General features: G+C 43.6%; 1 protein-coding gene and 1 long non-coding RNA gene across 11 annotated transcripts in view; one reads left to right on the top strand and one right to left on the bottom strand.

The window, feature by feature from the left end:
- The window catches only part of LOC110529452 (AT-rich interactive domain-containing protein 1B), a 98,716-nt gene that overhangs the window by 4,420 nt on the left and 67,278 nt on the right, over nt 1–27,018 (top strand). For 2 of the 10 annotated variants that reach the window (XM_090242630.1, XM_036984835.2), the window contains exons 2-4: nt 3,979–4,182; nt 8,812–8,958; nt 22,074–22,184. In XM_090242630.1, the coding sequence (XP_090098756.1) occupies nt 3,979–4,182; nt 8,812–8,958; nt 22,074–22,184 (462 nt within the window). Of the gene's footprint in view, nt 1–3,978; nt 4,183–8,808; nt 8,959–22,073; nt 22,185–27,018 lie in introns of all 10 variants that reach the window. The other 8 variants (XM_036984836.2, XM_036984834.2, XM_090242632.1 and 5 more) reach the window with 4 other exon arrangements.
- Nucleotides 1–27,018, bottom strand: part of LOC149981403 (uncharacterized) — a 169,870-nt gene that overhangs the window by 142,421 nt on the left and 431 nt on the right. Inside the window, exon 2 of the long non-coding RNA XR_016497605.1 lies at nt 26,916–26,977. This is a non-coding gene — a long non-coding RNA (uncharacterized LOC149981403). The remainder of the gene's footprint in view (nt 1–26,915; nt 26,978–27,018) is intronic.

The raw sequence follows: 27,018 nt of genomic DNA, 5'->3' as shown, positions 1-27,018 counted from the left end.
TCCATTGAGACCAAGGCCTCTTTTACAAGGAAGCTCAGCACACGAGCATACAAATTCACAATATGTACAAGCAATTGAATAAAATGGACATATGAAAAACAAACACATTACTCACTAATAAAAGTCATCAACCAGCCTTCTGAACTTCCCTAGTTGTGCCAAAACATCAAACTTTAGCGTTCTGGACATCAATCCACAAAAAAAAAACTACCCACAGATCTACCTAACTCGGTACCTAACTCGGTGGAAACTGAGAGTTAGGCATCCTTGTAATCAGGTCTGGTGACTTGTGTGCATGTCTGTCATTTAGCAATGAAGTAAGGTATGGCAGACATTTGCACAAGGGCTTTATAAACAAACAGATCTAGAATATTTGAGAGGGCCAGCCTACTTTCTGATACAGAATGCAGTGACGTGTACTGAACCTATCGTTCCCAGTAAAGTGTAGTGGGCTATGATAAAATGCGTCCAGTGGTAGCTGCATTCATATAGACGATATCGCCATAGTCTAAAGCCAGAATGAATGTCAACTGGATGATTGGGTTTCTGCTATTTAACTAAATGCTGCATGCCCTGTTCCTACAAAGAAGCCTGTTTTAGATATTAAGGCACTTGCATTACATATAAAACAGTACATCATATAACATTTCACCACTGCATATCTAAAATACTACATGTATAATACCACCATACAACTATATTACAATGTACTTGTGTGTAGATTGCATGTGCAAGCGCTCGTTTGCGTATGCATACATCAGATACATTTGTAAGCTTTTTGGGAAATAACATGTACATACTTTTAGCTGCATTAAGTACCAATTTCAGTTCAAGGGCTTTCTACAAAGCAAAAGGGCAGATTGTAGTTGAGAGAGAGCCTTGTCAACAGAAATCCCAACAGAATACACAACCGTATCATATGCGTACAATGGGAAGTTACAATTTCTTAGACAAACCAATATTGCTAGATGCCAAAGAACAGGTTGGTGCTAGTAGTGGTCCATGTTCCAGTGAAATGTGTTGCAATCAATTGTTTGACTGGGCGGTTAGTGGGCTGCTACGCATACTCTTCTGAAATGACTTCATGAAACATCTACCGTGTAGGCCGACCGAAACTATTGTACAGAGGGACAGGCCTGGCAAGGGCTGGTGTCCATCTTGCACTTCCAAGAGCACTTTGGAAGCATGAACATTTGAGCTGAATTTGACCACGACCTCCCAATTGACCTAATCTTGCATCTGATTGGTTCTTACCACCTGCCTATCAAGGACTGTGGGGGGGGGGTTGACATGGAGGCCATTATGTGGTCTCCCCTTCATTATGTGGTCTGCCTTCACACATGCAAATTAGCCATGTGCCCGATCCCACAATCAGCCAGCTAAATATCTCAGCTGGTAAACACACTCTCTCTCTTCAGGCCTGCACTGTGACAACCTACCAAGAAGTGCCTGGTTTGAAAGCATTGACATCTTTTGTAAATGTGAACATGTTGTGGACGGAACCCTCCATTAAACAGGCTTTCTGTCTGAAAATGTTTAACAGCCACTCTAGTCTCTACTGTAGCTTAATTTCCCCACGGCTAAGCCCCCCACAGTGTTTAAAGATGTGCAAACTGCTGCACCTCACAAAATATGGACTTTTCAGATGGAAGTTATTCTTGTATTCACTAGCAAATTCCTGCTGTCTCCAGCATGCTCTGAGATCCTGTTACTGACAAGGCTATAATAAAAATGTCTGCCTTGAAAGTCTATCATCTTCACTGAGGTATTGTAATTGAGTCTTAAATTAGTATTTTTAAAAGAGGACATGTCCTGTTTTTCTGCAACTCTCTGTCATTCTGGCTTTGAGCACATGGACTTTGGTGCATCAGAAACACTATGAAAGGAGTGATGCTGGCTTTGGTCTCTGACATTCTTGCCGTCAAAGCTCTAGTTTTATTACATTTTGACAAGTGGATATGTTTACGTGGTAGATGCCGTGTGTGGATATAGCCAGATGATGTGGTAAATGCGGTGGTTTGCCTGTGATGTCCACAGGCAAACCATTCAAGTTTGGACGTCAGTGAGTCTGGACGTCCACTTCATTGTGGGTTGGAGGGGGTTCGTCCTGTGCTCTTTGGTTACCCGTAGTATAGGGTTACAGACAAACCTTAGATTGTGTTTTAGGAACTCATCCCAGGCATATTTCTGACAGACTTGTAAGAATTGTGCTGGCCTAAAGTAGAGGGGTTTCTCTTCATAGTTTCTCCTCTCTCTCCAGAGGCAGGTTTGATGTCTCCTCCCCACCCTCGTGGTGTGAATTGAACACATGGCACTCTGACTCAGTATTTAATCTGTCCTGAATGGCACTCTATTTCATATACAGTGCTCTACTTTTGACCAGGACCCATATGTTTCTGGTCAACAGTAGTGCACTATAAAGGGAATAGGGTGCCATTTAGGATGTAATCCTTTTATTTTGCTGATTTGTAGGTAGGATTTCCCCATCAGAATGGCCTCATTCACATTGACAGCAAGCCCTCGTTTGGTAGATTAGCCTACAGCAGACAGAAGAAGTGTTTAGCTGGGAGAAATTTAGTGATTTTTGCTCACTGGACTCCTAATACAGGGAAAATACGAAAACAAGCTTGACCTATTTGTGTTTAAAAAAAATCACATTCTTTGCTCTGCAGCTATTTTCTCCAGTCTTTCATTTGTGGGGTGAGACTTTCTCAAAATAATGGACCTACAACACCTTCATGTGTGGTGTTTACGAACGGATTGAAACCAGTTACAGGTCATAAAATGGAGTAAGAACAACACAAAATGGAATGTTTACTGCTGGTACCTGAAAAGCATTCTTGTGTAGACGAAGTGTTGTGTATGTATTTAGTTCAGAAAGTGTAGTGTTTAGGATTTAAGTAGCCTTTTCTCTATCTGATGATCTAGTCTGTCTTTTTTTGTAGTGAGAAGGTTTTATTTTAAGACTGTTAGTCATTTGAGTTTACCAAATGGATTCTGGCAAGTGTAAAATAGAAACAAAGCAATATTTTTGTCTTTGAAAAAAGTTGATTAATTCAAATTAGGCGTACTGCCAGGTGTACAATACTTCTACAAAGGATTGTTGGTACAACATCCTCCAACTTGCTTTCGTTGCTCATAATCCCATCTGAGCTACAGCGAAAACATTTGAATCGTTTTTATTCTGTCATTTAGTGAGTCTGTGTTAAAATCGCAGGGTGCCCAGGCATGACTGCTGACACCCAGACTGTTCGTTTAAAGTGGCCCCTTGGGCTTTCTCGATTGCTCACATTTTCTTTAAGTGCTTCTTCAATTGGCCTGAATTTAGCAGTGACATGAGAAGATTAGTTTGAATTGCTCTCACTCTTTTTTGGCACAGCCTGCCGAGCCTCTCGAGAATAACCTGACTCCTAAAGCACTTGACAGCACATTATCCTGGATATCTTTGCCTACCCCTGGACCTGACTATGAACCCCAGGCTATTTAATAGGACTCCGATGGAGTGATGGAGAAATCTGATGTATTGAAACATTTAAAAACAACTTTTGTCATTTGCAAGGCATGGTGAATAGGCCTACTTCAATCCTGGCCAGCTGTCATATACTGGAAGTTGAGTAGTGATGGTCAGAATTGGACCCTGTTGCTATCGTTTTCTTACTAGTTTTGCTCTAGTCTAGGCTAGACTCTAGATATATAGATATATTTTTATACCTTTTTATTTAACTAAGCAAGTCAGTTAAGAATACAACAATACATACAGTGGGTTAACTGCCTTGAACGACAGACTTTTACCTTGTCAGCTCGTGGATTTGATCTTGCAACCTTTCGGTTACGAGTCCAACGCTCTAACCACTAGGCTACCTGCCGCGAATGAGAAGGAAGGGGCCTTTGACCTTGCAAGCTGTTGGTTGTATTATACAATGTCTAAAGCATAGTAAGCCCAATCTTATGCTAACTTCTCCCATCTCTCTCTGTTAGGTGCCACCAATAGACGCCATGGCGATGAAGCGCTCTCAGCTGTACGGCATGGGCAACAACCCTTACTCCCAGCAACAGCAGGGCGGGGGCGGCTCCTACCCTGGCCAACCATACGGATCACCTTTTCCCCACCGCTACCCAATGGGAATGCCTGGGAGGGGTCAGATGGGCATGAGTGGAATGCAGTATCCTCAACAGCAGCAGGTATGTTCTCCATTTAGGCTAGTAAACCACTGCCTAAATGTCTGCCATTGCAATGTAGGCTACTTCTCTACAGACTACTGTCAGCATTCAGGAGTTAGCACATGACGTATTCGCTTTTACAATGAACCGCATTGGGATGCCCTTTCACCAGTTACACCAGTGACTGGAAGGCAGAGAGCTCTTCAGAGCTGTGTGGGTTTTGAATGACAATCACCTTGCAGGTTAATAAAAGCTTTGGCCTGTTGTCCCATCACGCAGAAGGCATGGGTCTGTCCGTGTGCTTGCCTGTCCGTGGTTGCATCCCGGAGGGCACCCTGTTCCTAATGGACCGGGGTGAAAGTAGTGCACTATATAGGGAATAGGTTGTCACACAACCCCTGTGTGGGTGGCAGGGCTCTGACTGAGTGTAGGGATCTGTTGACATGCAGCATGGCTGGCAGAGCAGTGTGGGCCAGGCTGGGCTGAGTCAGTCTATTCTGGTTAGAGTCAGACTGCACTGCTGCTATATTTAGCCCCCGGACAGAATGTTGGACTTGGCGCTTAACGCTCCTCCAGAGACGGCCTGGCAGTGGCCCTCACATGGGACCAGGCTGCTGACGTAGCATGATGTATGATGGTCCTAAATAAGGACTAAAGTCTGCCTCACCAGTAGAATTTGTGTACTGTTCTTGCTCGCTCTCTCTTAATTATTTATATATATATTACACACACACAGTTTGTTTTGCTGATTTGAAGTAAATTCCCTGGGATTTGCTGCTGTTCTGTTTCACAGTTGGCTCTCTTTCATTCCAGCCATTATCCTTCCATTGACAGGTGCTGAAAAAAAGTATGGAAACCCTTGTTGATATGAATAGACAACAGCTTTCTATGCCCTCCACTTTGGCATGGGCCATGCACGACACACACACACTAGGAATGGTTCTGCAGTTGTAATCTTGTCATATACCAATGTCATTGATACTGCCTTTGTGGCACTGGATACGTATCTGCTAAATCACCTAAATGTAAATATTCACAACACCAGCTTTGAAAATAGCAGAAATTGCGTTGCCCAAAGAAAACGTCATCTCGACGATGGCAGAAAACCACTATCGCATCATTGCATCATTACATCATTAGAAATCAGCAGCATTTTCCAGTTTGACCCTAGGGCTCTGTGTTAGTGTCAGCTCTGCTTGCTTTTCTGTCTCGGAGAGAGACGGAGCATATAATGACTTTTATCAGCGCCTGGCCCCTTCTCCATTACCTCATGGATCCCACCTGAAATTGGATGCTTCAACTATTCAGATACCACTGGGGCCCCGCTTTGCTATTTTATATTGATTGTGTTCCCGGGGGGGGGAGGGTTGCCGGCCAGCACGGAGAGAAGAGATGCAGCAGAGAAGACATGTCATTCAGAGATCAACCTTAATATTTCATGATAATTAGGAATGGATTTTCCTCAGCCTACTATACAGGCTGGCTTCCATTCTTGCTATGTCTTCCCTTGCATCCTGCTGTCTTTGGTCTGGTGTCAACTGTCCTAAATGGCACCCTATTCCCTCTATGGTGCACTACTATTAATCAGGGCTCTGTAAAGGGAATATGGTGCCATTTGGGATATTCCCCTAGTGTCATCAGTCCCTGATTCAAAACGGTATTATCTTATGCTCTTATGCTTCACGGAGTCGTGGCTGAACGACGACACTATCAACATACAGCTGGCTGGTTATACACTGTACCGGCAGGATAGAACAGCGGTGTCTGGTAAGACAACTGGTGGTGGGCTATGCATTTTTGTAAATAACAGCTGGTGCACGATATCTAGGGAAGTCTCGAGCTATTGCTTGCCTGAGGTAGGGTATCTCATGATAAGCTGTAGACCACGCTATCTACCCAGAATTTTCATCTGTATTTTTCGTAGCTGTTTAGAGGCTGGCACTAAGACCACATTGAATGAGCTGTATTCTACCATAAGCAAACAAAAAAAACGCTCAACCAGAGGCGGCGCTCCTAGTAGCCTGGGATTTTAATGCAGGGAAACTTAAATCCGTTTCACCAAATTTCTATCAGCATGCTAAATGTGCGGGCGGGGGGGGCTCTGGACCACCTTTACTCCACACACGGACGCATACAAAGCTCTCCCTCCATTTGGCAAGTCTGACCATAATTCTATCCTCCTGCTTAAGTGCATCGACGATGTCGTCCCCACCGTGACCGTACGTACATACTAGAGGTCGACCGATTAATTAGGGCAGATTTCAAGTTTTCATAACAATCGGAAATCTGTATTTTTGGTGCCAATTTGCCAATTTTTTTATAATTTATTTATTTAACTAGGCAAGTCAGTTAAGAACACATTCTTATTTTCAATGACGGCCTAAGAACGGTGGGTTAACTGCCTTGTTCAAGGGCAGAACGACAGATTTTCACCTTGTCTGCTCGGGGGATCCAATCTTGCAGCCTTACAGTTAACTAGTCCCACGCAATAACGACCTGCCTCTCTCTCGTTGCACTCCACAAGGAGACTGACTGCCTGTTACGCGAATGCAGTAAGCCAAGGTAAGTTGCTAGCTAGCATTAAACTTATCTTATAAAAAACTATCAATCGTAATCACTAGTTAACTACACATGGTTGATGATATTACTAGATTTTATCTAGCGTGTCCTGCGTTGCATATAATCTGACTGAGCATAGAAGTGTCTAAGTATCTGACTGAGTGGTGGTAGGCAGAAGCAGGTGCGTAAACATTCATTCAAACAGCACTTTTGTGCGTTTTTCCAGCAGCTCTTCGTTGTGCGTCAAGCATTGCGCGGTTTATGACTTCAAGCCTATCAACTCCTGAGATGAGGCTCGTGTAACCGAAGTGAAATGGCTAGCTAGTTAGCGCGCACTAATTGTCATTGTGTTGCTGGTTCGAGCCCAAGGAGGAGCGAGGAGAGGGACGGAAGCTATACTGTTACACTGGCAATACTAAAGTTCCTATAATAACATCCAAAAGTCAAAGGTTAATGAAATACAAATGGTATAGAGGGAAATAGTCCTATAAATAGTATATTAACTACAGCCTAAAACTTCTTACCTTGGAATATTGAAGAATCATGTTAAAAGGAACCCCCAGCTTTCAAATGTTCTCATGTTCTGAGCAAGGAACTTAAACGTTAGCTTTTTTACAAGACACATATTGCACTTTTACTTTCTTCTCCAATTGAACATATTTCATTATTTTACTTGAGGCTAAATTGATTTTATTGACGTATTATATTAAGTTAAAATAAGTGTTCATTCAGTATTGCTGTAATTGTCATTATTACAAATACATTTTAAAATTAGTCCGATTAATCGGTATCTGCTCTTTTTTTGGCCCTCCAATAATCGGCATCGACGTTGAAAAATCCTAATCGGTCGACCTCCAATCCAAAGCCTTTGCATTTGTGGGGTAGTGAAGGAGAGCACACTCTCACCACCGCTGCTGCTGGTGCGTCCTTCAGATGCTCTTGGCCTGGCCTGGAAATGGGCTCAGAGGAGAGGGGCTGGGAGGCAAGAAGAGAGAGCTATGGGAGGTTTAGTTAGACTCCCAGACATCAGTGTCTCAGTTCCATAGTCATGAGCTCATGTGTGGAAAAACAGCCTTGACGCCCCTCAGGCTTAAGGAGCTGACGGCTTGTTGGGTGATGAGCATTGCACACAGCTATTGGATTGTAAAACTGCTCAGCGCTGCACTCCCATATGGGCCTCCATGTTTCTCTCTTTGTGTCCCAAATGGCACCCTATTCCCCATGTAGTGCCCTACTTTAGGTATAGGCTACCATTTTGAGCTGCAGACAGAATTAACCCAGCCATTTTCATAGATTGCTCTTTGGTTTCATAGATATCTGATGTTTCATAGAATGACCAGGCTAGTGTTCTTGTGCTTGGCTATTGAATCATTGAGGGGGAGGACCCTTCACCAACAGGGGAATGCTGAACTCTGCCTCTGTTGCAGAAACCTTATGATTGATCGTGTTTACAGATTTCTCGATGGTGTACTCTAGAATAGATATCAGTCTGTTCTATACACTGCTGGTTTTGTGTATTTTGTTCTAGACTTAGAAACACGGCTAGTAAGTGACTCCAGGTGAGGCAGAGAGAGGGATGAGCCAATAACAGCTGTTCCCCAAAACGCCTTACGTAAGACTGTTACAAACAGCTTGAGATGAATGGAGGAGGAGAGCAGCTGGGACTGTGTCCCAAATGGCACGCTATGGGCTCTGGTCAAAAATGGTGCACTATATAGGGAATAGGGTACCCTTTGGGCCACGGCGGCTGTGTGTATTATTGATGTCAACACAATGTTAATGTATTGAGGCTGGAGAGGTGAGAAACCCTCCAGGATCATCACTTCTCACTGCCGTTAGTCAACCTCAGTACAGAGCATGGTAAACAACCTAGCAGGCAGAGGGACTGAGTGGAAATGACTTAGATTGGGAGTTTAATTAAATTCACTTCTGTATATGAATTTGGATCTTTTAGTGGTATGCTGATGATGTCTTGGTGAACTAAAGGCCATTGGTCTATCCTTTACGTCTCGCAGAGGTGTGGGCATTGACAGTGAGCTTTTAGAGAGTATTGATCCTATCATATCTGATGTCTCCTTTGTCTCTCAGCAGATGGCAGCTCAGTATAGGCAGCAGCAGGGGGGCATGAGTGGGTACTGCCAGCCACAAGGCCAGCCCCCGTACTCCAGCCCTCCCCAGCAGCAGCCTGCAGCCCCCACACAGCCCCCCTACATGCAGGCACGTCCACTGCCACAGCAGGTAAGACTACAACACCTACAATGCCACGCGTGTATTGACGTTGACTAGCCAATTGACAGGACTTCAGTTAGACTTCTGACCTTTCTGAACCACGCACTCATCGGCTAGTTCATGTCCATGAGTGTAATCAAAGCAGTGTTTACCCCATAAGCACACACACACACACACACACACATTGATTTCATTGTGGAGAGACCGGTTTACTGGGATTATAGCCAGAACAGAGGCCACCCAGGTCCATCTTCATTTTAAAAACTTAATGAGCAATACATTAAAAACCAATTCTGTGCTGTAGTATTCCCCAGAGATTAGAGTGGGCCGATATCTGTTCCATCTGCACTCCCCGTCCCCTCTCTCTCTCAGCATGCGTCCCAAATGGCACCCTATTCCCACTACCTTTGACAAGGACAGTCTCTCTGGCTGTTTGAGTCAGCCATTTTGGCTGCTCGTATTTGTAGGCGCAAGGCAGCGGGTCAGCTGCAGTCATTTTTTATTCAGCTAGCAGAGTTACCTGCAGGGGAGTCCTTGGATGAAGGGAAAACCCTGACCCTCTGTAATACCTGCGGTTCCTCTGGTGAAAGGAGTGGTTCTGAGAGAGAAGGAATACAGAACACAAGAAGAGAGAGGTTAACACTGGTGCTGCCTGGCTGGAACAATGACATATTGACTGAGTAACATTCCGTTTCCAGTTGGGGTGGGAATTGCCAGGTACACCAAGTTAATGATAGTTTCACAATACTTAGGTGCGATATGATATGTATTGCGATTCTATATGTTTTGAGATTCGATACTGATTTTTATTGCATTTCGATGTTTCAAACATATTGCTCACCATATGTCTGCTGCAGAGGGACAAGAGCCATGGGACATGATCAGTCATGGAAAAATATATCTTAGATGATGAGACTGATGGGGGGAATAAACATGTTCAAACTCTGCCCCTGCCACGTGTCCACTCCCACTGTTTTTGACAGGGAGGATAGGGGAAATAAAGGGGTGAATTTAGACTGATACCCTTGTGCTTGCTACAGCTCCTGCTAGCACCAAAGACCCAAGATGGCCACCACTGTGCTTGTTAGACAAGTGTTTCCTGTGAAACTGGGTGTTGTAATGATGAAACACAGCTGCCAACAACACAGAGCGTGAACTCTGTCGGGGGCCACTGAACAAGACAAGGCGTCGCTTCTATGTTCGCCCCCTTTAGGGATGCAAACAGTGTTCCACCTGACCCAAACCACAATCAGAGAGACTGAGAGCGTGGCAGTCTACTGATCTCTGTGTTGACCCTGCTACTCCGTGTCTCTCCTCTGTCCCAGCGGCCTTCGTAAGCTTTGTGTGTGTCGTCTTGGCGAGACAATGAGTCAGCGTACACCACGGGAAACGTGCATGTGTTTGATACAGTAAAGCCTGGAGAAAGGAAAGATGATATCGAAGCTCCCCTCCTGGACATGGGTTTTCATTTATTCAGTGCGTTCCAAATGACACCCTATTCCCTATACAGAGCAGGGTCTAGTCAGAAGTTGTGCACTATGTAGGGCAGGGATCATCAACTAGATTCAGCCTCTGGAGGATTTATTGTAATTTTTTCTTCAGTGGATGGTAGGGGGCCGGAACATAATTACAAATCATTTGTAGACTGCAGATTGACCTCAAGAAGTTCAAACCGATATAATATTTGACTAAAACATAATAATTTCAAACCTTGCTTACATTTGAGTACGATCACATCAGGGCTTCCGTTAGGATCATCTGGCGCCGGACAACGTGACCGGGAAGAAATGAATTTACCCGCCATTTAAGAAATCCACCAGACCCCACCAGGCATTGGGTGCATAACCCATTAGGGCATCTACCCACGATGCTCAGAATGACAGACATCACATGTGGATTATGGTAATTCATCTTAACAGAACACACAACTCCTGTAATGAAGCAGCCAATAAAACGTACATTTTCAAACATTTGCCAAAATTAAATTGGCAGGAAAATACCAATCTAAAAAGCCCACCTGATAGTGTTTCCATAGATACACAATCTCTGTTAGAATCTAAATATGCAATGACTAGGACGGGTTGTTACTATGACTAGGACGGGTTGTTACTATGACTAGGACGGGTTGTTACTATGACTAGGACGGGTTGTTACTATGACTAGGACGGGTTGTTACTATGACTAGGACGGGTTGTTACTATGACTAGGACGGGTTGTTACTATGACTAGGACGGGTTGTTACTATGACTAGGACGGGTTGTTACTATGACTAGGACGGGTTGTTAATATGACTAGGACGGGTTGTTACTAGGACTAGGACGGGTTGTTACTAGGACTAGGACGGGTTGTTACTATGACTAGGACGGGTTGTGACTAGGACGGGTTGTGACTAGGACGGGTTGTGACTAGGACGGGTTGTTACTAGGACGGGTTGTTACTATGACGGGTTGTTACTATGACTAGTACGGGTTGTTACTAGGACGGGTTGTTACTAGGACTAGGACGGGTTGTTACTAGGACTAGGACGGGTTGTGACTAGGACGGGTTGTTACTAGGACTAGGACGGGTTGTGACTAGGACTAGGACGGGTTGTGACTATGACGGGTTGCTAATAGGACTGGGGTGGGTTGCTAATAGGACTAGGGTGGGTTGATATGAAACCAATAGAACAGGAGAGAAATTAGTGGTTAGTAGTGGGCTGGGCGATATATCCGATTTAATTCAAATGTATGTTTTTGCGCACTATTCCAAATGCATATATCGTAGAATCAAGTTTTTCTCAGAATCAAGTTTTTTGTATTTCTTAGTTTTTATGAGCGTTTGTTCTCATGTTGTTTTTTTGGTCTCTTTCACTCCTTCTGTGCTGGTCACCTTCCCATTTACACCAGAGATCTGTAATATAATAACGAGATGCTCATGTCTCTGCCTTAACAATGGGAGTTGTTGTCCCAAAGACGGGAAAGCAGGTTTCAAGCCTAAGTTACAAATAAGTGCATAGAAACGCACTGGGCTTATTTTGGACACATTTTGGCGAGAATGTAAGCTCTCGCTTCGCCACTTTCTCCCAAGCCCCCCCTCATACCACTCACAACAACAAAGATGAGAGATCACTTCCTTCCTCTGACAAGCGGTTTCAAGACATTATTATACTGTAATAGAGAAGTTAACCTTTCCAACCATACCCTGTTTCTACTCCTCAAATTTCGAGGAGAGCAGACACTACTACAATGGATGTACCAATGAACCTTCATTCTTGAAAATGCTCAGTTCATTGTGTGCGCATTATGGTACCACGTATTGCTAGCAGCATTTTAGTAAAATCAAGATTGTTATACTAGCTGTTTAGTCTGTTTTTTTTATTTTTAAGTTTGCAATAAGCATATACAGTGCCTTGCGAAAGTATTCGGCCCCCTTGAACTTTGCGACCGTTTGCCACATTTCAGGCTTCAAACATAAAGATATAAAACTGTATTTTTTTGTGAAGAATCAACAACAAGTGGGACACAATCATGAAGTGGAACGACATTTATTGGATATTTCAAACTTTTTTAACAAATCAAAAACTGAACAATTGGGCGTGCAAAATTATTCAGCCCCCTTAAGTTAATACTTTGTAGCGCCACCTTTTGCTGCGATTACAGCTGTAAGTCGCTTGGGGTATGTCTCTATCAGTTTTGCACATCGAGAGACTGACATTTTTTCCCATTCCTCCTTGCAAAACAGCTTGAGCTCAGTGAGGTTGGATGGAGAGCATTTGTGAACAGCAGTTTTCAGTTCTTTCCACGGATTCTCGATTGGATTCAGGTCTGGACTTTGACTTGGCCATTCTAACACCTGGATATGTTTATTTTTGAACCATTCCATTGTAGATTTTGCTTTATGTTTTGGATCATTGTCTTGTTGGAAGACAAATCTCAGTCCCAGTCTCAGGTCTTTTGCAGACTCCATCAGGTTTTCTTCCAGAATGGTCCTGTATTTGACTCCATCCATCTTCCCATCAATTTTAACCATCTTCCCTGTCCCTGCTGAAGAAAAGCAGGCCCAAACCATGATGCTGCCACCACCATGTTTGACAGTGGGTATGGTGTGTTCAGGGTGATGAGCTGTGTTGCTTTTACGCCAAACATAACGTTTTGCATTGTTGCCAAAAAGTTCAATTTTGGTTTCATCTGACCAGAGCACCTTCTTCCACATGTTTGGTGTGTCTCCCAGGTGGCTTGTGGCAAACTTTAAACGACACTTTTTATGGATATCTTTAAGAAATGGCTTTCTTCTTGCCACTCTTCTATAAAGGCAATATACGTGCAATATACGTGCCAATATAGTGCAATATACGACTGATTGTTGTCCTATGGACAGAGTCTCCCACCTCAGCTGTAGATCTCTGCAGTTCATCCAGAGTGATCATGGGCCTCTTGGCTGCATCTCTGATCAGTCTTCTCCTTGCATGAGCTGAAAGTTTAGAGGGACGGCCAGGTCTTGGTAGATTTGCAGTGGTCTGATACTCCTTCCATTTCAATATTATCGCTTGCACAGTGCTCCTTGGGATGTTTAAAGCTTGGGAAATCTTTTTGTATCCAAATCCGGCTTTAAACTTCTTCACAACAGTATCTCGGACCTGCCTGGTGTGTTCCTTGTTCTTCATGATGCTCTCTGCGCTTTTAACGGACCTCTGAGACTATCACAGTGCAGGTGCATTTATACGGAGACTTGATTACACACAGGTGGATTGTATTTATCATCATTAGTCATTTAGGTCAACATTGGATCATTCAGAGATCCTCACTGAACTTCTGGAGAGAGTTTGCTGCACTGAAAGTAAAGGGGCTGAATCATTTTGCACGCCCAATTTTTCAGTTTTTGATTTGTTAAAAAAGTTTGAAATATCCAATAAATGTCGTTCCACTTCATGATTGTGTCCCACTTGTTGTTGATTCTTCACAAAAAAATACAGTTTTATATCTTTATGTTTGAAGCCTGAAATGTGGCAAAAGGTCACAAAGTTCAAGGGGGCCGAATACTTTCGCAAGGCACTGTAACTATTATCAAAGGAATCGGCAACTCATTCTGAGAAATAAGTCAGGCCACTTGATTTCAACGTGTGAACAAAGTGGACAGGCTAGCATGCAGTTCAAACCGAGACGGACAGAAGGGTGTGTTCATAACAATTAAACTGTTTTGCCTTGTTAGCTGAATTCAGATCTGGTGAAATTATACCTAGACCCAAGTTGGCTACACTAGAAATCTAAATATTAGCTGGCTAGTAACTAGCACGTGGGCTTGTGCTTGAGAGATTGAGACCGGTGTTCATTTTCTAGAATACCTGCTACATTATTAGTGAATGTGCATTATGCATGGTTCTGGTTACATTTGTAACAAAAAAGGGCATTTTTAAAGACGAAACTGAAAGCCTGCTCAGTTTTTATTGGCCCAAAAATTATTTTATCGTTGTGGAAGGTATCTATTCAGCCTCGGTATAATTACACAAACTCTGAATTAATTAAATGATTGCTGACTGTTTTAAATGCAGTGGATTTGACCTTTTAATTGTTCAACAATGCTTATTTAGAGACAACATAAAATAAAATTGAGATGTGTATATATTTTGAATTGCGCATAAGTCTGAAAAAATGTAAATGTGAGTTTTAGGCCCTATCGCTCAGCCCTAATAGTGGGGGTCCAATAGGGAAGTAAATGGAAATTGTCTGTCTATACAGAATGAGAGGAATCCAGGATAATTTAGCTTCTTTAAAAAAAGAGCTGTGGATTGTTTCAAATTGCAAGCTCGTAGGCCTTACGCCTATTTGGAAAGCCTGCAGTTTGGGCAGCGCGCGTGGCAATAGGCCTAGCTGATTGAGTTGTGGCTGTCAGTAAAACACATCTAAAATGTGTGTAGATAATGTGTCTTGAGAAGAAAGGGAGGGGTGTGGTAAAGATAGACGCGAGTCCAAGCTGTCTCTTGCCCATTCATTGTGTGAATTGTTTGCAATTTTTGATTAATTCCTCATTACATATGTCATCAGTAGTAAATGTAATCCCCGTCATTTGGATCCATGAATTTATGTTAATTCATGTATTAATTCGTCAATTACAGTTCTCATTCTTGGAGTGGAAATGTTGTTTGCAGATTTCACAACCTGCTACACTTGTGATAAAGTTTTGGTTAATTTCATAACCATTTACGAGATTAACAAAAAACTGTCATTGTCTTTTGTTTGGAGTGCTCCATGTGAGCAATTAGCACTTATCTGATTTCTTTGTCCTGAAAATGTTGAGGGAGCGTGCGTGCCTGAGAATGCATAGAAGTACCTGGCCTGCTCTGTGGAAATGTAGGAAAGTGTGTTGATAATATATTAAAACTATACTTCCTCACTGTACGCTATTTGAAAAATCTTCCCAACAATCTCCCCTCTAACCACCAATCCTCGGGGTGAAAGAGCAATGGAAGTTACAGGCCTACTGCTGCATTGGCCTATAGGCTCTGAGTTCCTTGCACTCATTTCTTTAGCTGCCAATGGATCATGGTGTATCAATGCATATGGCAGAGGCTGGTGATGTTGCATTAGTTGATTTTTAACTTGATCAATTTAATTAAGATTTTTCTGATAAAAAAAAATATATGTTCCACGAAAATGCACATACGAAAATCATATCTACGCCTTCCCAACTTGAAAGTCACGCGCTGCCTTTAAAGTCTTTTTAAAATAATTGCCTCCACGTTTCCATGGTGAGATTTTGTCTACAGGCTACTTTGAAGCAAGGTAAAACATGTCTCCATAATATAAAATAGAATATTCAGGTTTTAAACAATTTAGTTTGTTTTCAAAATGCACACTACCTCCAGCTCACATTGTAAAGTGAGGCACTGGCAGCCTATTGCCTGCACTTGAATGGGAGAGTCAGCTTCAATTACCAGTTGAGGATAAAAAATAGGAGCTCTTTTTAATCGTGCACCAATACTGTTTTTAACACGCGATTGCATTTAGAATTGTTGCGCAATGAATGGGCTTCTAAACGCAGGTTTTACTGAAGCAGCAACCAGGTGAGGAGCTGCAGGAGAAATCGCGCTCAAAATAGGCTCTGTACGCTGTACGCGTGTGATAAATCAGATACATGAGGACTAACAAGAATAAACACAGGCCAATTTAATTCCACTAAATTATGAAATCAACCTATAGACTGATAAGCCTGACGGTCAAATGTATTTCCGTCAATGAATAAAAAGCATTATTTTGCAAAATATTTTTTTTGTCCTGGTCATTTTTTTTGCAAAAAACAATCAGATTTCGACAGAAATATGGCTGAGACGCAAAGAAAGTTCAAGGAGAGGGGCTACAAGAATGATCAGATTAACATTGCCATTGAGGAAATTCAAAACAAAACGAGACATGACCTTTTTCAAGGTCAGTCTCGCAAAAAGACGCATTCTTGTGTTCTAACTACCCGCTATTCAAAGTGGTCTGAACAAATTAAGGGAATTGTTCACAAACATTGACACATCCTAAAATCCGATGATAGTCTCGGTAATGTGTTTTCGGACCTTCCCTTAGTCGTATTCTCGCGGGGCAGAAATCTGAGACCAATTGGTACACTCTGATTTACCACCCCAAGATATTCCTGAACTAGTCTATTTGAACTAGTTGCGACCCTACTGGATGGAAATTACAAATGTAATGGCTGTGCTCAATGCAATGGCACTTATAAATGTAGATCCTTCAAACACCCACAAACAAGGAAATCCATCCCAATCAAAGGGGTTATTACGTGCTCCACTAAGGCAGTTATTTATCTTATAACTTGTCCTTGTGGTAAAAATTATGTAGGTAAAACAAAGCGCGAATTAAAAGTACGTATCTCAGAGCATCGTAGCACCATTAGGTGTAAAAACTTTACTTACCCAGTTGCGGCCCACTTCTTGGAGGCAGGCCATTCGATTTCGTCTCTGCGTTATATTGGCATCGAACATGTCACCCTCCCTAGGAGAGGGGGTGACCTTGATAATTTATTGTTAAAACGAGAGGCTGCCTGGATCTTTAATTTAAAGACCCTTGCTCCCTTCGGTCTCAACGTAGACTTTGATCTGAAGCCATTCTTGTGATTATTGTGACTTCGCCATTGTAATTGTTTGTAAGCTTGTGTAGTCAAATTAATCTATGATTGTATGCTATCCATTTGTTTGTATGCTGTTCTTTGTATGACATTTTAATATTTGATAATTAACCAATGATATTAGGCCACTCTTGGCCATGATTAGACACCTGTGTCTTTTGACACATTTCTTAAACGAGTCATCCCGCAGTGTTTGTGATTATACCCTGATGAAGACAGCTTGGCTGTCGAAAGGTTGATAATAACATTTTTGCATCTGAACTCCTAGAGTGTGCGGCTCTCTTTTTATTTCCAAGTTTTCTACTCTGCTAGCCAGCACCTCTAGCCAGCACCTCTAGCCAGCACCTCTAGCCAGCACCTCTAGCCAGCACCTCTAGCCAGCACCTCGCCTAAATAGGTGTGCGTTTCTTTTTCTTTTAGATTTTTTTGCCGGTAACAGTTTTCAGCTTTTCATGATTTTTTTGCCGGTAACAGTTTTCAGCTTTTCATGATTTTTTCCAGACAAAAGCCATAAATTGGCAGCTAACGGAACTCCTGGATCACATGCACAGTATCTCTCTTTGCCTGGGAAGACTTTCAGGGCTCCTCGATTGGTATTTTTGTTTTTACAAGGAGCACGTGTGCGCCTAACTTGAACGCTTTAGGAGCACCGGTTCGCAGTACAGTGAAGTAATTAATCATTGATTGCAACAATTACCGTCTGGGTGATTTGTTTTCTAGGCATACTGGTGCTCCTAAATAAAACATCGTCAGGTCACACAGTGGGTAAAATGGGTGCACCGGGAAGAATTCCAAAATTAAAATCACTTTGCGCCGATTTGCTGGTGTTTTTACAGTCTTATGTCCCCCCCACCACACACTATTTTTGGGCTCCGAAAGCTAACTAAAGTCACCAGTGGGCCACCAGTTGGGGATTCCTAACATAGGGAATAGGGTGTCATTTGGAATGCATGCTGTGGCTGACTGCAGCCCGGCAGCCCGGCTGTCACGCCTGCTCTCCATGAAGAACGCTCTCCTGAAGGGAGCAGCCAGGGTCCAAGCCCTCCTCTGCATTTTACTGACGCTGTGAATGCAGCTCTCGGCTTAGATTGGAGGTCACGTTATGCTTGGCAGGAAGGATGAATTTGGCCTTAAAATCGGCTTTAAAGTAAAGAGTAGCTTTTCTCTCTCCGGATCCGTTTGACTGGATAAAGGCCTGTAGTTAACAAGAAGAGATGAACCCGGTCAGGCAGCCCTACCACTCTCATAGTCTGCGTCTCTATGGTAACAGCACACCCTTGCAGATCCCTGCAACTTGATGAGTGTTTTCTTCTGAAATGATTCACTAGAATTGATTGGTGATTAAGTGTCAGCACCTATAAAAAAAAAAAAACTGAATAGCACTGAGACACGGGTTAGATGCAAATCTCTTTTAAAATAAGGAATGCAACTTTTTGAGGGCACACAACAATCATGTTAGGTGAAATAGACGTGGTTACATAATGAACCGGTTGCTTGCTGGCGACGGGTGTATTCTTGAGCACCCAGCGGACGGTTGCTTGCTGGCGACGGGTGTATTCTTGAGCACCCAGCGGACGGTTGCTTTGGGGAATAATAATAAAATGTACATTTTAACACGTAGCTGTGCTATTGCTGATACAGTCTAATGTATTTCCTGTTGACCTCCATCACATAGAGCCTGTCAGCGCTGATATGTTGCAACTCAAATGGCTCCCTATCCCCGACATAGGGCTCTAGTCAAAAGTAGTGCACTGTGTCCCATGATCAAAAGTAGTGCACTATATAGGGAATAGGGTGCCATTTGGGATTCACACATATTGTGATGCTTTGTTGCCACTGGATGATTTGTTTAATTCCCTTACATCACGCATCCCTCTCCGTACCTCAAACACATTCCCTTACATCACGCATCCCTCTCCGTACCTCAAACACATTCCCTTACATCACGCATCCCTCTCCCTACCTCAAACACATTCCCTTACATCACGCATCCCTCTCCGTACCTCAAACACATTCCCTTACATCACGCATCCCTCTCCGTACCTCAAACACATTCCCTTACATCACGCATCCCTCTCCGTACCTCAAACACATTCCCTTACATCACGCATCCCTCTCCCTACCTCAAACACATTCCCTTACATCACGCATCCCTCTCCCTACCTCAAACACATTCCCTTACATCATGCTTCCCTCTCCGTACCTCAAACACATTCCCTTACATCACGCATCCCTCTCCGTACCTCAAACACATTCCCTTACATCACGCATCCCTCTCCGTACCTCAAACACATTCCCTCGGAACATATGTTATTACTGTGTAGCCAAGCATTTCACAAGCAAAGGAAGTCTTTAATCTGTAAGCTATTTGTAATATCGCTGTTTGTCAGCCTGCCTGGCTGAGAGCTTGTACAACACTATGCCTACATTGCACTGTGTGAACGTCCTTAATGATCTGGAAGAGGTATTGAAGAATGGAAAAACAGACCTGCTGAATTTCATTATAAATGTTTTATTATTTAGGATTTTGTTCTATAATGCATGCAAACCCCAACTCCAATATATCCTCCGTCATATGATGCATCAGCAGATGAAACCCATGTTCATCCCAATGTATGCACAACTCAAGTAGAGTTGAGTGGGGGTGGAGTTGGCCTCTGGCTGGCTGCATACTTTCACTATGATTCGTTTCCTGTGCGTGGCCCTCCCAGACACACACACAGAGTACATGCCCCACTCCTCTCCTCTGGCCCTCCCTGCCTGTTGAGGGAAGTGGTCTTTATTGTGCCAGAGCAGCTGTTCCATACAACCGGCATGTGAGCGAGTACGACAGAGCACGGATGGCATCCTCGGAGTGTAAACATTGGCCTGTGTCTGACCTGGCCGTGACCCAGCTATCACTGCACTCCACTTGAGTAATCCTGGCCAGCCCTGCTCAGTCTGTAAATATCTCACCAGGCTACTGACTTAATGGGACTAGTCTGTGTGTTTCTCATTGCCTCATTTCAAACAGACTGATTCTCAGTGATCTGACTGGCCTCCTCCTGAGTATTTGCTCACCTCAGGAAATGGTAGGCTCTCGTTTTGAGGAAATCCTGCAAAATAAATGAACCACAGAAGATTTAATGTCTGCTGAGTCACTGGGCTGCAGGCCAGTTTATACTAAATCAGTATGATTTATTTTATTGAACCTTTATTTAACTAGGCAAGTCAGTTAAGAACAAATTCTTATTCACAATGATGGCCTACCAAAAGGCCTCCTGCGGGGATGGGGGCCTGGGATTCAAATTAAAAATATAGGACAAAACACACATTACGACAAGAGAGACCTAGGACAACAACATAGCAAGGCAGCAACACATGACAACACAACATGGTAGCAAAACAACATGGTAGCAGCACAAAACATGGTACAAACATTATTGGGCAAAAAGGTCAAGGTAGAGACAACAATACATCCCACACAGCAGCCACAACTGTCAGTAAGAGTGTCCATGATTGAGTCTTTGAATGAAGAGATGGAGATAAAACTGTCCAGTTTGAGTGTTTGTTGCAGCTCGTTCCAGTCGCTAGCGGCAGCGAACTGAAAAGAGGAGCGACCCAGGGATGTGTGTGCTTTGGGGATCTTTAACAGAATGTGACTGGCAGAATGGGTGTTGTATGTTGAGGATGAGGGCTGCAGTAGGTATCTCAGACAGGGGGGAGTGAGGCCTAAGAAGGTTTTATAAATAAGCATCAACCAGTGGGTCTTGCGACTGGTTTACAGAGATGACCAGTTTACAGAGGAGTATAAAGTGCAGTGATGTGTCCTATAAGGCGCATTGGTGGCAAATCTGACGGCCGAACGGTAATGAACATCTAGTCGCTCGAGAGCACCCTTACCTGCCGATCTATAAATTACTTCTCTGTAATCTAACATGGGTAGGATGGTCATCTGAATCAGGGTTAGTTTGGCAGCTGGGGTGAAAGAGGAGTGATTTACGATAGAGGAAACCAGGTCCTACATTAAACTTTAGCCTGCAGCTTTGGTATGTGCTGAGAGAAGGACAGTGTACCGTAACCAAAACAGTACAAATCATCCATTCTCCACTCCATGTTTGAGCTCTTCGGATTAAAGGCAGTTGTTTGTTGGCAGAGGGGGGGGCGCATTTTAAATGTCAGCAGAAATGGATTAGTACATTTCTGTTTCACTTCTCCTTCAACCTGCATCTCTCTCGCTCACTCTCTCCTGTCCTCTCTCACTCTCTCCTGTCCTCTCTCGCTCTCTCCTGTCCTCTCTCGCTCTCTCCTGTCCTCTCTCGCTCTCTCCTGTCCTCTCTCCTGTCCTCTCTCGCTCTCTCCTGTCCTCTCTCGCTCTCTCCTGTCCTCTCTCGCTCTCTCCTGTCCTCTCTCGCTCTCTCCTGTCCTCTCTCGCTCTCTCCTGTCCTCTCTCGCTCTCTCCTGTCCTCTCTCGCTCTCTCCTGTCCTCTCTCGCTCTCTCCTGTCCTCTCTCGCTCTCTCCTGTCCTCTCTCGCTCTCTCGCTCTCTCTCTCCTGTCCTCCCTCGCTCTCTCCTGTCCTCTCGCTCTCTCCTGTCCTCTCTCCTCTCTCGCTCTCTCCTGTCCGCTCTCGCTCTCTCCTGTCCTCTCTCACTCTCTCCTGTCCTCTCTCGCTCTCTCCTGTCCTCTCTCGCTCTCTCCTGTCCTCTCTCCTCTCTCGCTCACTCTCTCCTGTCCTCTCTCGCTCTCTCCTGTCCTCTCTCGCTCTCTCCTGTCCTCTCTCCTCTCTCGCTCTCTCCTGTCCTCTCTCCTCTCTCGCTCTCTCTCTCCTGTCCTCTCTCGCTCTCTCCTGTCCTCTCTCGCTCTCTCCTGTCCTCTCTCGCTCTCTCCTGTCCTCTCTCGCTCTCTCCTGTCCTCTCTCGCTCTCTCCTGTCCTCTCTCCTCTCTCGCTCTCTCCTGTCCGCTCTCGCTCTCTCCTGTCTCCCCTCTCTCGCTCTGTGTGTGTGTGTGTGTGTTCTGTCCTTCTCTGTCTGTATAGGAGGTGTCACAAGAGGGCTATGTCAATAGGGCCCAATCTGCTATGACCCCTGGGAAGCCCAACCATGAGGAGATGGGCCTCAGCCAGCAGGACAGACCCTCCAGTCTACCTGTAAGTCCACTTCAGTTTCTGAAAAATACCAGCAAGCACTGCACCACAAAATGTGCTGTAAGGCTACTTCACAACCACTGGAAACGCATACTGAACAGCACTCGAAATGCACGGCAAAATGTACTGAGGGAACTGCAACACACACACATCCAGGGTTTTAGTTTTCTTAACTGACTGCCTTCAATTGGAATTGAGCTCAACCCTGAGGCACACACACTGCATCAGCCTACCCTTTTAAATATTTATTGCAGGGCAGGAGCCATGTCCTTAACACTTGTCAGGGCCGACATGACCTTTTGGGTCCTTGCCACTAGCTTTAACAAGACCACAGGGCTTTAACTGGGACCATGGTGGGACTCAGACCCAGCACCTTATTACCTATAAAGTGCACTACTTTTGAAGGTTCCATCTGGTCAGAAGTAGTGCACTATGGAATATATGGTGCAAATTTGGGAGTTAGATCTTAACTATACTTCTCTTCAGATGACACCAAGGGATTGGTTTTCCATACACAGATTAAGCTTAGTCCTGCACTATGTAGGGTGCCATTAGGGACTTGTCTGTAGTCGCTCTGGGACAGTCTCCCACTAACGCTGAGTGCTGGTTCTCTCTAGTCGCTCTGGGCCAGTCTCCCACTAACACTGAGGGCTTCTCCATGGCTGTTGAGCTGACTTTGCCCACACAAACCTTATTTAGGCTGCTGTCTTATTGAGGAGGGTTGGAGAGAGCGAGGGTGCTGAAGGGCTCTCTTCAACCTTACTCCTCCTCATTCCCTGCTGCAGTCTCCTCTGTTCGGCCGTGTCTAAGTGCTCAACTGAGTCAGTCAGGGTGGGCCCACAGCTCTCTGAGTCAGTCGGAGCTCTTCCTCGTTGCTCCCATCCACTTATTTTTCCTTCTGTTTGACTGTCCATTTCATAGTTACTGATACAGCGTTGTTTTGGCTGCACAATCAACGGATATGGACATTGGAGGTCGAACGATTATGATTTTTCAACGCCGATACCGATTATTGGAGGACAAAAAAAAGCCGATACCGATTTAATCGGCCGATTTTAAAATGTATTTGTAATAATGACAATTACAACCATACTGAATGAACACTTATTTTAACTTAATATAATACATCAATCAAATCAATTTAGCCTCAACTAAATAATGAAACATGTTCAATTTGGTTTAAATAATGCAAAAACAAAGTGTTGGAGAAGAAAGTAAAAGTGCAATATGTGCCATGTAAGAAAGCTAACATTTAAGTTCCTTGCTCAGAACATGAGAACATATGAAAGCTGGTGGTTCCTTTTAACATGAGTTTTCAATATTCCCAGGTAAGAAGTTTTAGGTTGTAGGAATTATAGGACTATTTCGCTCTATACAATTTGTATTTCATATACCTTTGACTATTGGATGTTCTTATAGGCACTTTAGTATTGCCAGTGTAACAGTATAGCTTCCGTCCCTCTCCTCGCCCCTACCTGGGCTCGAGCCAGGAACACATCGACAACAGCCATCCTCGAAGCAGCGTTACCCATGCAGAGCAAGGGGAACAACTACTCCAAGTCTCATAGCGAGTGACGTTTGAAACGCTATTAGCGCGCACCTCGCTAACTAGCTAGCCATTTCACACCGATTACACCAGCCTAATCTCGGGAGTTGATAGGCTTGAAGTCAGAAACAGAAGAGCTGCTGGCAAAACGCACGAAAGTGCTTTTTGAATGAATGCTAACGAGCCTGCTGGTGCCCACCATCGCTCAGTCAGACTGCTCTATCAAATCATAGACTTAATTATAACATAACACACAGAAATATGAGCCTTAGGTCATTAATATGGTAGAATCCGGAAACGATCATCTCGAAAACAAAACGTTTATTCTTTCAGTGAAATACGGAACCGTTCCGTATTTTATCTAACGGGTGGCATCCATCAGTCTTAAGTATTCCTTCCTTCCTGATACATTGCTCCGACTTTAATGTTATGTCATTTGCTAAAATTCTGGCAAATTCGTTCTCAATGAGCCAGGCGGCCCAAACTGTTGCATATACCCTGACTCTGCGTGCAATGAACGCAAGAGAAGTGACACAATTTCACCGGGTTAACATTGCCTGCTAACCTGGATTTTTTTTAGCTAAATAAGCAGGTTTAAAATGATTTACTTCTGTGTATTGGTTTTAAGAAAAGCATTGATGTTTACGGTTAGGTACACATTGGGGCAACGACAGTCCTTTTTCACGAATGTGCACTGCATCGATTATATGCAACGCAGGACACGCTAGATAAACTAGTAATATCATCAACCATGTGTAGTTATAACTAGTGATTATGATTGATTACGTTTAATGCTAGCTAGCAACTTACCTTGACTTCTTACTGCATTCACGTAACAGGCGGACTCCTCGTGAGGCAGGTGGTTAGTGTTGGACTAGTTAACCATAAGGTTGCAAGATTGAATCCCTGAGCCGACAAGGTAAAAATCTGTCGTTCTGCCCCTGAACAAGGCAGTTAACCCACCGTTCCTAGGCCGTCATTGAAAATAAGAATGTGTTCTTAACTGACTTGCCTTGTTAAATAAAGATAAAATTAAGGTGTAAAAAAAACTGCAAAATCGGCATCCAAAATGACCGATTTCCGGTTGTTATGAAAACTTGAAATCAGCCCTAATTAATCAGCCATTCCGATTCATCGGTCGACCTCTAGTGGACATGGCTGCGTTTCGGTGGTTCTCTTGCACCACTAAGCATGGCTAGAATACATTTTCCCTCCCTTTCCTCTCTCATGCTCCCGAGAGGGAGAAATCATTATGGAAGTCGACTTAAGAGTAATTGCCGGATATTATTTAGGCCAAGCGTGGCAGCTGAGAGATTTACGCACAGAATTTCAATGCTGGATTCGATTTCAAAGGGTAATTTGAATTGATCCTGTTTTGGTCTGGTGATTCTCTGGGGCAACATTCAGGCAGGGTTTAAAGATGCCATTGTTCGATGTGCTATAGATAGACAGCATGGGATTCAATCTGTGATGATGGCATATTGCCAGCCAGCTGTTTAAAGATAATCAGTTAATTATGCATTTGTCTCACATTGGAGTTCTCTCTTGTCCCTGGTGATGGTGTAAGTCATGCACTCTGTGCCTGATAAATCTGCGTGTGGGTGTGTGTGTGTGGAAAGCTAGTGGGTCAGTTGTTGACTTGTAGACATGCTGTGTGGTCTGCAGCTTTGGAAGGACGTATGTCATGTAGTGTGTGCAGGCAGAGACTCCTTCTATTTACAGTGTAAGTCACTCACTGTGTCATCAAGAAACAATGGCATAGGGAACCCCGCGAAGGAATGTAATATATATTGTTTTAGTGATGCACCAATATGACATTTTTGGCCGATATCTGATATTTTCCTTGCCCAAAAAACCTGATACCAATATTTAACATTGTAGCTGCCTTTTTAAGCATTCTAGTACAGTTAAATAGTTAACACACACATGGACACAGCGGTCTAAGGCACTGCATCTCAGTGCAAGAGGTGTCACTACAGTCCCTGGTTCGAATTCAGACTGTATCACATCCAGCCGTGGTTGGGAGTCCCATAGGGCGGCGCACAATTGACCCAGCGCCGTCTGGGTTTGGCCGGGGAAGGCCGTCATTGTAAATAAGAATTTGTTCTTAACTGACTTGCCTAGTTAAATACACACACCACACTGACCAAAAGGTTATTCTGTTGGCATTTATGATTGTCCCCATTACCAGTAAAACATCAACATATTTATTTCACTTACTTGCTGTGCTGTTTCGTTGTTCATTTGTTCAGTCGGTTCATTCTCAACCAGAATTTCATCGTACATGTCAAGCAGTGAAGGTTCAGCTCTGTCAGTGGCCTCTCTTCCTCAGTGCGCACTGTTACTGTGTCCGTTTCCATCTTGTCCCGCTGTGTCTGTAACATTTCACGTAAACCCTGTTTTGTCTGCATCGAAGTAGTGGTCCTTGTACATAGCATCAAGCATGGTGGCGACACAGTAGAGAATGTCGCCGAATTGCTTGTTCACAGTCTGTGTGGGCAGTTTTGTTGCCGGGGCAAACTTTTGTCAAGGGCAACTGTTTCATTCACCAATGTGGGCCAGTAAAAACACCCACCTCGTCGGGAAAAGGGGCAGCGTTGCACACTAGCTGCTAGCTGACTGGTTAGCATAGCTTTGGCGAAGTCAGAATGGGCATGTGCTCTCCACTGTCATGTGACTGAATCGGTGGTGTTAGAATTTAACAAAAATATAAACTTAATATAAATGTACATTTAACGCACATAAAGCTCATCAAAAAAAATATATCCCCATTTTCGTGGTATCCAATTGTTTTTAGTAATTACTATCTTGTCTCATCGCTACAACTCCCGTACGAGCTCGGGAGAGACACAACCTCCTCCGATGCACAACCAAGCCGCACTGCTTCTTAACCTTTCTGATCTCCCCATCCCGGATCCGGGTTCGTGAATACAGACTCAAGCTCATTACCATAACGCAACGTTAACTATTCATGAAAATCGCAAATGAAATGAAATAAATATGCTAGCTCTCAAGCTTAGCCTTTTGTTAACAACACTGTCATCTCAGATTTTCAAAATATGCTTCTCAACCATTGCAAAACAAGCATTTGTGTAACAGTATTGATGGCTAACGTAGCATTTAGCATTAGCATTCAGCTGGCAACATTTACACAAAAAAACAGAAAAGCATTCAAAAAAATCATTTACCTTTGAAGAACTTCAGATGTTTTCAATGAGGAGACTCTCAGATAGCAAATGTTCAGTTTTTCCTGAAAGATTATTTGTTTTTTTCTGCGTCACGTTTAGCTAT

Source organism: Oncorhynchus mykiss, chromosome 8 (genome assembly GCF_057628025.1).
Source record: "Oncorhynchus mykiss isolate SJ-2025 chromosome 8, ASM5762802v1, whole genome shotgun sequence".
Taxonomy (NCBI): Eukaryota; Metazoa; Chordata; class Actinopteri; order Salmoniformes; family Salmonidae; genus Oncorhynchus; species Oncorhynchus mykiss.
Note: the sequence above shows the minus strand (reverse complement) of the source record. Positions and strands in the feature narration are given on the sequence as shown.